The sequence below is a fragment of the Myotis nattereri genome, assembly GCF_964212035.1.
Source record: "Myotis nattereri genome assembly, chromosome: 2".
NCBI lineage: Eukaryota > Metazoa > Chordata > Mammalia > Chiroptera > Vespertilionidae > Myotis > Myotis nattereri.
Window position 1 is genome coordinate 103084137 of NC_138076.1, and position 12847 is coordinate 103096983.

The 12847-nt window shown below is 40.5% G+C and overlaps 1 protein-coding gene across 1 annotated transcript in view; it reads right to left on the reverse strand.

Moving 5' to 3' along the window:
* SUPT20H (SPT20 homolog, SAGA complex component) overlaps positions 1-9991 on the reverse strand; it is a 50595-nt gene extending 40604 nt beyond the window's left edge. The window contains exons 1-5 of the mRNA XM_081083479.1: positions 9635-9991; positions 7422-7513; positions 4677-4712; positions 3959-4017; positions 3628-3694 (exon numbers count right to left, since the gene is read on the reverse strand). Of these exons, the coding sequence (XP_080939605.1) occupies positions 3628-3694; positions 3959-4017; positions 4677-4712; positions 7422-7424 (165 nt within the window). The 5' untranslated portion in view covers positions 7425-7513; positions 9635-9991. The remainder of the gene's footprint in view (positions 1-3627; positions 3695-3958; positions 4018-4676; positions 4713-7421; positions 7514-9634) is intronic.
* Positions 9992-12847: the final 2856 nt, after the last annotated feature.

The following is a 12847-nucleotide window of genomic DNA, read 5'->3' on the forward strand; positions in this document are numbered from 1 at the left end:
CTAAAAAAAATTAAAATTTAAAAATTTTTAAAAAGCAAAGAAAAAAATCCATTAGAAAATATAATATGCATATTTCAAAATCCATTATTTTAGAAATGTACATGACTTAAAATAAAGCCCAATTACACATAAACAATTCCTGCCATGAAATCTTATTTGCGAAAGATATCAGTCAATAGAATATTTATTTTTACATGATCTCAAAAAACATGTTTTGAGTATCATATATTAAAAATTTATAGTCATATGCAGAAAGTAATTATAAATTCTTGATCTGTTGTCACCACAGACTCAAAACACTGCATTTTCAAATTTGAAAAAGTGGCAAAATAACTTTTAACCACTTTGATATAAAAAATAACGACTAAGGTTACTAAAATTTTAAAGTCTTTTCAAATGTTGAAAAAAACCTCACAATCTGACATTAGACAGAATAGTTAGATAAATTTTGACAATATGCATACTCTTCAAGATAACCGGTTGGTTCATGAATGGTGTGGCTAAGTTGGCTGGAGTGGCATCCCATGCTGGGTTTGATTCCCAGGCAGGGCACATACCCAGATTGCAGATTCAATCATCGGTCAGGGTGTATGTGGGATGCAATTGATCCTTCTTTCTCTCTTTTTCTCTCTTTCTCTCTCTCTCTCTTCCTCCCCCCCCCCTCCCCCCACCTACCCCCAACCCCAGCCTCAATTTAAAAACAAAAACAAAACAAGTTGGTTCCCATGTAGTTCTGGAGTGAACATACATATCAGAGGACAGAAAATTTCTTAAAGGACAAGCAGTATCTTCAGGCTTGAGGGCCATATGGCCTGTGTTGCTCAGGTCTGTCATTGCATTGTAAAATCAGCCATAGAAAAGATATCATAAGCCAATAGGTGGTGGCTGGATTCCAATACAACGTTATTTACAAAATACACAGTAAACCAGATTTGGCTGGTGGACAATGGTTGCCAATCCTAATATAGAATCTTTATATATCTCTCTTATCTTAGTTCTGTCTCTGAGGTGAAGATAATGTTCATTAAATTGATTATCGTGATAGTTTTATGGGTGTATACATGTCAAAAATTATAAAATGTGTATTTATATTATTTTATTAATGTAAAATTTATTATACATCAATTATACCTCAACAAAACTTATGCAAAACTTACTGTAAGATTTATTTATAGTTTAATAATCATTTTTCTCCTAATGTGAAGATTTCAAAGGTTAGGCACTGGGAATTCCACTGATTTTTTTTTAACCTAAATGGTAAAATGATACTCATTTTTAAATGGACAGATAACAGAAGCTCCCAAAGCCCTTTAAGGTCCTTACAACTTAAGAGCACAATAAATATCAAGGTATCAATTTTTTATTACATTTCAACTGCCCATATTTTTATGTTAAATTAAAAAAATTAATTTAACCTGGCCATGAACTAATTTTGTGACCAAATTCACCTTTTATTGCCACAACTGAATTTTCTACATGCCCTATATTAGCTCTAACTTTCCAGTACAAATACCATGAGGAAAACAAGTTACTTTCCTCCTGTCTTCAGTCATTAAATGCTTTCTCAGAAGGGAAAAGAAACAAAGAATATACAGGGTGGGGCCTAACCAGTTTGGCTCAGTGGACAGAGTGTTGACCTATGGACTGAATGGTCTCAGGTTTGATTCCAGTGAAGGGCACATCCGCAGTAGGGCTTAATCCCCAGTAAGAGGGGTGCAGGAGGCAGCTGATCAATGATTCTGTCTCATCATTAATGTTTCTCTCTCTCCCTCTCCCTTCCTCTCTGATATCAATTTTTTATATATATGTATATGTATGTGTATATATATATATATATATATATATATATATATATATATAAATACGAGAGGCCTGGTGCACAAAAATTTGTGCACTCGGGGGGGAGGAGTGGGTCCCTCAGCCAGGCCTGTGCCCTCTCGTAGTCTGGGACCCCTCGGGAGATAACGACCTGCTGGGTTAGGCCCACTCCCGGGTGGCAGAGAGCAGGCCAAATCCCTAGGTGCAGCCCCTGGTCGGGCTCACAGCAGGGCTAATTGGGGAGTTGGGGCGCCAGCCCCGTCATGCACAGAGCAGGGCAGATCGGGAGGTTGCGATGCCACCCTCAGTCACGCTCAGGGTAGGGCCGATTGGGGGGTTGGGGCATCGCCCCCTATCACACTCAAGGCAGGGTCGATGGGGAGGTTGCGATGCCACCCCCTGTCACTCACAGAGCAGGGCCCATTGGGGGGGGGGAGGTTGGGGCGTTGCCCTCTATCACCCACAGAGCAGGGCCGATCAGGGGGTTGGGGCGTCGCACCCTGTCACACACAGAGCCGCAGGGCAATCAGCGGGTTGGGGAGCTCCCCCGTATTAGGCACAGAGAAGGGCTGATCAGGGGGTTGGGGCACCTTCCCCTGTCACGAACAGAGCACGGCGGATAGGGAGGTTGTGGTCCCGCCACCTGTCACAGAGCCGCAGGGCGATCAGGGGATTTGGGCACTGCCCCCTGTCACGCTGATCCCGGGCAAGGGAGGCCTCTCGGCTCCGCTGATCCCAGTGCTGGGAGGCATATTACCCTTTCACTATATAGGATAGAGGCCTGGTGCACGGGTGGGGGCCGGCTGGTTTGCCCTGAAGGGTGTCCTGGATCAGGGTGGGGGTCCCCACTGGGGTGCCTGGCCAGTCTGGGTGAGGGGCTGAGGGCTGTTTTCAGGCTGGCGGGTGACTGAAGCTCCCAACCACTCCTTTTTATCTTTTTTTTTTTATTATTCTGGGCCAGCTTTAGCTCTGAGGCTTGGCTCCAGCTCTTAGGCCTTGGCTGCTGAAAGCAGGTATCTGGTTTGTTTGGGTTCTATAATCGAAACATTGTTTCAACTCCAGCTCTGAGATCCCGGCTGGCTGAAAGCAGGTTTCTGGGGTTTTGTTTAGCTTCTATATTTGTTACAATGTTTCAAACTGCAAGCTCAAAGGCCGGCAAGGCAGGCGGGAAATGATGGAGTCCTCTGTCACTGAAGCAAGCAAGCCTCATGTTCGCTTCAAGCTGCCTGGCTGCCAGCCGCCATCTTGGCTGGCAATTAATTTGCATATCGCCCTGATTAGCCAATGGGAAGGGTAGCAGAGGTACAGCTAATTACCATGTTTCTCTTTTATTAGATAGGATACACACACACACACACACACACACATAAATAAAGAATACACAGGGTAGGGCAATAGATTTACAATTGTTCATATGGAAAATAATACAGCTAGTAAGTAATAATGTATAAGAATAAACTCTGTTTCACTTACTTGGAACTGTAAACCTCCTTTTGCCCCACACAATATACTAGTATACTTCTTCTGATTTACCAATGGGATATTCTGTTACTCAGTATACACTGTTCCCATCTCCTACCTAAGCAGGTGATCTCTACCTTTTAGCCTAAGCATGTGATCTCTACCTTTTAGCCGGAGCTCTGAGTCAGCTGTAAAACTGGCTAGAATTTGGCTGGAAAAGATGTTAGCTCATTCACAAAAATATAAATATCTGCTTCAAATGTAACCCTTTCAAATTACCCTCTTCCTCTACAGTTTTTCCCCCTCTACATTTCAAAAGCCGTAATAATATAAAAAAAGTATACTTACCTTAACCTCAGGCTCTTTTTCACATTCTTCAATATATAAGTCATAAAGTTTTTGAAATACAGATTTTCTAAAATTTAATAAAGACAATATAAAAAATGTGAATATAATCATTATAAAATAAATGTTATCAAATTTTCTCATCCTCCCCATCCCCAAATTCCCAAAGATTGGAGGTGAAGTGGACATGGCTAACATCAACTAAGAAAGTTTTAATATATGCAAAGTACCTATAATATAACATCTCTAGTACTGCCTATTTAGAATGCAATAAATGGTGGCTCTCATCACATTTCAATGAATCTAAAGTCATCAATTAATGAAGTATTCATACCTTCCACTAGATAAGTATTTCCTTTTAGGAGGTCTCTGTCGGGCACTTTCAATGACATACTAAAAAAGAAAAGTTTATGAAATAGCTTGCCTTTTACTTAGTGAAGGAACACTGTTTTAAGTATGTTTAAAACACATGTAAGGCTAAAAAGGCTATTCAGTCACTCAAGTCTCTGATTCCTATTAAATTATACATTGTAAGAAAACCTATTTAACTTCTAAATAGTTTAACTATGTTATAAATAAGTAAAATTTAAACTGCACTAAAATTTAGCATAATATTTCAATGCTATAAGCAAATGTGATTTCACAACTCAGAAATATTCTCAGTATATTTTATGGTTGTTCAGAATAAGCAGAGCATATCCAATTGCAAGGACTTTATTTCCCCCTTCAATTGAGCAATCAGAAAACTTGTCAAAATAGGAAAACATGATTTTAGAAATTCTATGTCTGTTTAAATAATATTTATACTGAAGTATTATTTAATTTTTATTCTATAGCATTAACTGAGAACTTCAAGTAACAGTTGATTCAAACATTGCCCCGTATTTATATATTTACATATATTTATATATTTATACATATTTATAGAAAATTTGCATATTTGCCCTAAAATGATATTCATGTATTCCTTTGACATCAGACAAAAATCTCTTAAAACAGTTTTGTCAATTAATGTCAATACTATGTCAATACATAACTTAGTCACATCTTACCTCTGCACGATCCAAAGCTAGTTCTAAAGCTTGTTGCTGTAAAAAAGTAAATAGTGTATTTGGCAATGTTAGCTATTTTCACAAAAAATAATAATATACATGTAACATCTGTAATTAAGTAAGTTTAATTTTCTAAAATAAGTCTAATATATTTCCTTTTCTCTCCCCCACATCCCCCACTGTATGCTCAATATCTATATATGTAAAAACCTAAGCAACCGAATGACCAAACCACCAGTCAACCGGTCGCTATGATGCACACTGACCACCAGGGGCACGCGCTCAATGCAGAAGCTGCTCCCTGGTGTAAGTGCGCTCCCACAGCCAACCTCCCACGGTCCCTCCCCCTGGCCAGCCAACCGGCCCCAATCAAGCCAGCTGGTTAACCTCCTGCAGCCCTTTCCCCAGCCAGTTAACCTCCCGCGGCCCCAATGGCCCCAATTGGGCCAGTCAGGCTGAGGGACCCCACCCACGCACAAATTTGTGCACTGGGTGTCTAGTATATTATAAAGAAAAAAATATGGCAGTCTTAGGCACCTGATTATGACAACAAATTAGATAAATACTAAAATAGCTTTCTTTGGCCACGGCATGAGACTGATACAGGGTAATGGGCTGGATATAGTAACTACTACCATTTTATAAACTTTAGCTTCTTCAACATTCTAAGAGCACCATTCAGTAAAATATATTGGACATCAAGTATGCAATTCAAGTAAAGCAAAGACTAAACTCTCCTAATCTTCTAAGAATCCTGAAAATTGGGGGTGCTTACTATGTTGATACCTATCATCAACTTAGAAAGTCCTAATATATTAATGCAGAGTCTTTAACATGTTTTTAGGTCAGTGCCTAGTAGAATTCAATAAATAATGGCTAATTATCATATTTCAACAACTTTAAGATACTATCAACTATAAGCACACATCATTAATGTAGGTAACATTTAAAAAAATGTGCTATCAGTTATAATTGTAAGATGTCATTGATTGTAGATTCATCCTCAATTCAGAAATATTAAAATGTAAAAGAGAATGAATGTACCTTAGAGTTGATAAAATATAGTATTATTAGTACATGTACAATTTAAGATCTACTAGTTGGTTCCCATCCTTCATCTGTTATTTGGAGACCCTTATTTTAAGGTAAGAGGGAAAAATGAGAAAATAATTTCTATCTTTCCTATCTGTAAAGTTTCTTTTTAAGGATAAAAAAAAATAAAAAAGTACTAGGTTTTAAACAAAATTAAGCAAATATACCGCCAGTGATTTCTATTCCTAGTTTTGTGGTTTGGGTACTGCACAGGGTTACTGTATTTTTCATTCACAATGATAGTCATTTTTAATGACTGAGAGGCACAGAACTTTCATTTTTTTATTTACAAGGATCTAAAATGTTCTCTTTTATTTTGTAGACTCCAACAATTCAATCTACCAAGTTGCATGGGGTAAAATCTCTCAGCATCCACCAAAACCCAAAAGGGTAAAGGGAGAATAAATATTGCCAGACTTTGGAAATCATGGAAAGGTTTAAGTGATCCTGCCACCCTAGTCCTAAGGAAGAAGAAATCAAATGATTACAAAAATAGCTGGCCTTTTAATTTAGACTGCAATAAAAAACAATCCACATTATCAAACACCTAAAATGTAATAAGTGAAATATATACTTTCAAAAGATTCAGTTATAATAAATGTTTCGCAATTTATTTTAAAAATCTTATGAGGGTCAGATTCCCAACAAAACTGGGCAAGATGACATTCCTGAGTATAAAACATTTTCCAGCACAAAAACATCATTCTGGATATATATACTTGACAAATACATAAGGCTCTTTTAATTATTTGGTCACAAAACCTTAAAATTTATATAAAAGAATTATAATAAACATAGTCAAACATACACTCTAGGACAATTTAAAATAGTAAATCTTCTCAAGTAAATATTTCACTTCTGAAATCAAAACTTCAAAAAATTTAGTGAGATATAACTATATCCATAAATACAAACATCATTTATATACTACCTTCTTCAAATACTTTAGAAAGAAATGATTAGCTAATACAAAATATAAAGCAAGGTGTGAACCTCACTGCAACTGCTCTACTTGTCTCTAATAGAGCAGGGGTAGAGAAGCAAGATCCCAAGGAAGAAGGGAGACAAATGTTTTCTGAGGCTAATTCAACATGGTCAGTGTTTATTTATTCTGTTATTTAAACATTAGAAAGTGTTTTTCCCCCCTTTGTTTTTAATTTTTAGTTACAAAAGTTAAACCCTACATATGTTTAGTGACTGTAAGTCAGTGAACAGAAATGTGCCATTAGAAGACTAAAACTGATGTTCTTAAATGTTATTTACAGTAAGCACATTACATTCGTTTAAATTTTTTTTAATCTAAATTAAGAGAAACTTTAAAATATGAGAAACCCCCAAAACTATCATATTTATACCCATCTTCCTTGCCAATGATTTGGACTATGATAAATAGAAGTACGTATTACTTAATGTTTCATAAAGATAAAGACAGGTGGATTATCTGTATAACCTGGATGTAATAATTTTAACACAGAATTGAGATGAGCCCCCTATTTTGTGGAGAAAATTTTGCATGTAATTACTAAGTAATTTCTCAGTTAGGAAACTTGAACAGATTACAAGAGGATTTCTATATCTATAATAGATATTTTTATGGAAATAAAAGAAAGAGAACAATCTAAAACATAAATAACATACTGAGCTGTAGCTTACCATTGTAGTATAAAATAGGGGTCCAAAATGAAAATTTAACTGCGTTGATGAAGTAGGGTGAAAACCATGCCTTTAATATAAATTATATAGCACTGTAAAAGCAAAACCAAAACCCCCATATTAACATAAAGCTAATAAGAGAAATGATATAATTTAGTAAGTAATAAGAAACATTATTTGAGATATGTGTTTTTCTAACACACTTTTTAATAATCAGCAATAATGAAATTCATGTGCCACAATCTATCCATTCACGGTTGAAAAGTACACTTTTAACTAGGTAGGGCAAAATACAGTTTGCAAGTTAAAATGATTACTTTCTTCAAAAATATTTAATAGCCAGGAGAGAAAAGAATTGCCGAAACCGGTTTGGCTCAGTGGATAGAGCGTCGGCCTGCGGACTGAAGGGTCCCAGGTTTGATTCTGGTCAAGGGCATGTACCTGGGTTGCGAGCACATCCCCAGTGGGAGATGTGCAGGAGGCAGCTGATCGATGTTTCTCTCTCATCGATGTTTCTAACTCTCTCTCTCTCTCCCTTCCTCTCTGTAAAAAATCAATAAAATATATTTTAAAAAAAAAAGAATAAAAGTTCACTGTTACTGGTCTCATTGGTTTCTCTAGTAACCACCTTTCCACTGGCCTTGATTGCTCTACAGTTCACTTTACAAATCATACTTTCATCATATCTGCTGATAATTCCCCCAAATACCCTAAAGGCTACATTTTCCAGATGCAGCTACAGTCCCTCAAGCAAACTGGATACACTCCTGAAGAATCGCATTTAACACAAGGGTTCTCATTCTGGCTGCAAAACACAGTAACCTCAGGAGCTTTAAAAAAATGGAATACCCATGTATCACCCTCCAGTGAGTTTCATTAACTGGTCTGGAGTAGGGCCCAGGGATCAACATTTTTGGAATTCCCCAAGTGATTCAAAGGTGCTGTCAGAGTTAAAGTCCACTGCTGTATGTCTGCTCTGAGAGTGATGCTAAATAAATAAGGCTTACTTTCAATCAAATTCTTTACCTAATTCCTTGTAACCCATGTCTGTCTGTCTATACAGGTAAACTAAAAGCACATCTTCAAATTTCAGAAAATAGTATTTTCCATGTAAAATTCTTTTGGCTTGTTTTGGTGAATCCAAAGCTTAGGTTTTGCCAGTTTAGGTTTATTAAAAGGGGCGGGGGGGGGGGGGGGGGGGAGACAGGTAGAGTGGAGGTGGAGGGAAAAAACGACCCAAACTAGGAATAATCACTAAAAAATGATTAAGACATTAATCCTACTCTTAAAGAGTTTGAGATTTAATATGAATTCAGGTCAAGATGAAAAATTTGACCAATGAATCTAAAGATGAAATACTATACATACAGACAAAATGTAAAATTAGATCTCTAATAGCTTCTCAGTCTTTTGGCTAACATCAAGTGTAAAATTAGATCTCTTGTCACTAAACTGGGGGAATGGGGTGAGGAAGGCTTAGTGACTTTAAATTATTTAAGTATTATAGACAAAAACCAATTACTATCACTTACAAACTAAACATTCTTACGTTATACTGGAAGTCTGAGAAAACCCTTGTAATCCTCGTCTTTATAGAATAAGGCACTCAGAACCAGTGACTTTCCCAAGGTCACACTAGTGGAATTCAGATCACTAACAATTTTTAATTTTAGACTCTTTCTACTAAATCTTACAACCTTCAGGCCAGTCAACCCAGCTTCTGTTTTTAGATTTTTAAAAGCAAAGCATTTAAAATAAAGACCCGATTCTGTTCAGATTAACATAACTTTTTTCTTAATTTTGCTGTAAGTTTACATCATGGTTATTAAACCACCGTACTGTACTTAATTTAACTTGGAAAATCATGCTAAACATTTTGTATTTCATGTATTGTATTCAGAGAAATACAGTCCCTCCCACACGGTGGTTCCGGGGGATGGCTTCCAGGGGCAGTTATTCACCAAGATCGTTTCTCAACTCCCGGTAACCATGGCGAGAACCAGTAATTAATACAATTGTCACATCACAATCGATTCCATCGATTTCTGTGATAGACCCGAGTTTCCTCCAACTGTTCGAGCTTTTGTAACAACTTAGGCTTTACCTGCAATACGCCGCAACTCAAAAGCGAAGGAACAGCCTTTATTCAATATGGACACCAAGAAACCCGCCCCCAAAGTAGCGCTACGTGAAATTACTGCGCTTCAAAATACCTGTAACTGGAACCCAAAAGTCAAACTAAAGTGAAGAGCGTGCTTCGTGGCATCGTGAAAGTCAACGAAGGTGGCCGCTGGGACGGTGGCTGCCTCAGCTTGGCCCGAGTCTCCGGGGACACCGTCTTCCTTTTCCGGCCTCCGGAAAGCGACGTAACGCTATTCGGGAAGCGGCTCGCTCACCTCTGACCTCGGCCGCCGACTCTCGCGCGACTACCCCGCAGGCTGTGGCCCACTAGTGCCGACCGCCGCTCGGCTGGGACTCGCGAGGGCGAGGGGATTCGCTCCCTGCCGCCACCGCGCACGCCCTCTAGTGGGCGCGGTCCAGGGCCTGTTCCGGCGCCCCCATTTCCGTCCGGCTGCTGCGGGGCGGGCGCTGGCGACAGCGAAAGGAGAAGGTGGAGCTAGAGGACAGGGCGGTTGGGAGCGTGGGTGGCAGGGGGCGTGGCCGCCAGGGTTTGGTTAACACTCTCCACCTCCCACCCCCACCCACTGTCCTGGTTCATCCTGATTCCAAGCCCTGCAAGCCTAGTCTCCTGGTCCCTAATATGCAGGTAGTGTTACAGGCACCTTTTACAGACTTGGGAGAGGTGTTATCTGGCAGTCCCATGAGTCAGAGGGAGAGGGCTGTCTCCACCTCAATTCTTGTCATGCTCATATAAATGAATTTAAAGGAGAGGCCCTGATTGTGTTGTTTTAAAGTGAATTTATTTAAAAAAAATTAAAGCATGCACGTTTATTAAAGAAGCGAGGCAAGCAAACCTATACATCTGGCTTATGCAGTGCAGATGGGCTATAAACCCCTCTGAAGAGCAAGTGGGGTGGGGTTTCTGCCTTATATACCCTCATGTCTATAAGGCTTTTTAAAGTAATTTATACTTTATGATATTATTATTTTTTGTACACTCCAGTGACCAGATATTACACAACTTACTATGTGATCATCCCAATAAATCCCGCACCCATCCAGCACCACACCTAGTTATTATAATACTAGAGGCCCGGTGCACGAATTCATACACGGGTGGGGTCCCTCTGGGTGGCCTGCAGGGACTGGATCGAAACCTGCAGTCCAATGCCACCTGTAGCTCCTACCTGCCTCTCCTGCTCATCCCGGCCCCACCGTGGACCCATGCCCAACCAGTCCCTATTGGGAGAGGCTTGCGTTGCTGCAGCAGCACTCACCAGCCATGAGCCCTGCATCTAGTAGCCCTCCCAAGGGGAGTGGCCTGTGGGATCTGGCTGAAACTAGATCTGCAACATCCCCTGAGGGGTCCCAGATTGTGAGAGGGCACAGGCCATGCTGAGAGACTCCAGTGGTGCATGATCCGGCCAGGGAGGGACCAAGGGAGGGCTCCAGGGCTTGTCTGGCCCATCTTGCTCAGTCCAGATTGCCCAAACCCCAGCAGCAAGCTAACCTACCAGTCGGAGCATCTGCCCTCTGGTGGTCAGTGCATGTCATAGCAAGCAGTTGAGTAGCCTTAGCATATCATTAGCATATTACGCTTTGATTGATTGGTTGTTCTGCCATCTGGTCTATTTGCATACTACCCTTTTATTATATAGGACTAGAGGCCCAGTGCATGAAATTCATGCATGGGGGCAGGGGGGTTCCCCTCAGCCCAGCCTGCACCCTCTCCAATCCGGGACTGCTGGCTCCTAACTGCTCACCTGCCTGCCTGCCTGATTGCCCCTAACTTCCCCCCTTGCCAGCCTGATCACCCCTAACCGACTCTGCTTGCTGGCCTGATAGCCCCCAACTGCCCCCTTGCTGGCCTGGTCACCCCCAACTGCCCCTCCCACAGGCCTGGTCACACCCAACTGCTCCCCCTGCCAGCCTGGTTGCCCCACACAGCCTGCGTTTGGTTGTCCCTCACTAATCCCCCTGCCAGTCTGGTTGCCCCACACAGCCTGCTGTTTAATCATTTGGTCGTCCCTCACTAACACCCCTTGCCAGCCTTGTCGCACCAGGCAGCCTGCTGGTCGTTACTGTTATGATGACAGTGTCCTGGACAATTTGCATAATCTTCTATTATTAGTATAGATTATTGACTATATTCCCTGTTTGTTTGTTTTTTTAATTCCCCTGTTAGATATCCTGGTACAGATTAACTCTGAAGGTCTCCCTTTTCTTTGTTATGGCTTTTTCAATTTATGAGAAGCACTTGGCAATTAAATCTCGAGACTGTTGGCTTCTCTGTTTAAACAGTGGGATGAGAAAAGACTGCACTCCTCCCCCTCCTCCCTCCTCTCTTCTGTCTTTTAGTTGGTTTTAGAGTGATTTAAATTACATGTTTTACCCTGGCTGATGTTGCTTAATGGTTAGGATGTTGGCCCTGTGCACAGAAGGGTCCCATGCTCAATCCTTGGTCAAAGGCATGTGCCAGAGTTGCAGGTTTGATCCCAGGCCCAGGTCAGAGTGCATTCGGGAGGCAACCAATAATGTGGCTCTCTCACATTGATGTCTCTCTATCTGTCTGTCTGTCTGTCTCTCTCTCCTTCCCTCCATCTCTTCCACTCTATCTAAAAATCAATGGAAAAATATCCTTGGGTGAGGATTAACAAAAAATAAAAATAAAGAAATTATGTATTCTCTAGTTGAATTAAGATTCCTCCTCCTCTCCTCCTTCCCTTTCCCCTTCTCTCCTGCATTCTTCTGTTAGGAGAGGTTTTAACCCTTTGTCCTTAAGATAAGGTCCTGCAACAAGCAGCCTGCAAAACTTTTTAGCTTTGTTTAATTTTCCTACCTCAGTTTCCCTATACCACTTGTCCTGGAATTTTGCTAGCTTTTCATTGTCCTGTAACAGTAGGATATGGCTGTTATTTGAGGTGTAGGGTGCCCTGTAGAATTTCTAGGGTGAAAAAACTTGGGACTAGCTTTTGTTGCCCAGCCCATCCAATGGAAAGGGAATGATATGATTCCTACATTTACTAGTCCAAGCCATGTAGCCTTTTTTTTTTAATTGATTAAGTTATTACATATGTGTCCTTATCCCCATGTTATCCCCGATACCCCCCACTCATGCCCTCACCCCCCTGTTATCCATGTCCATTGGTTAGGCCTATATGCTTGCATATAAGTCCTTTGGTTGATCTCTTGCTCTCCTGGTTGCAAGTCTCATGGGGTCCCTTGGAGTTTAGGAGATACTTGCCTGTGAGGCAGGGGTCCTCAAACTACGGCCCGCAGGCCACATGCAAATACAAATATTGTAT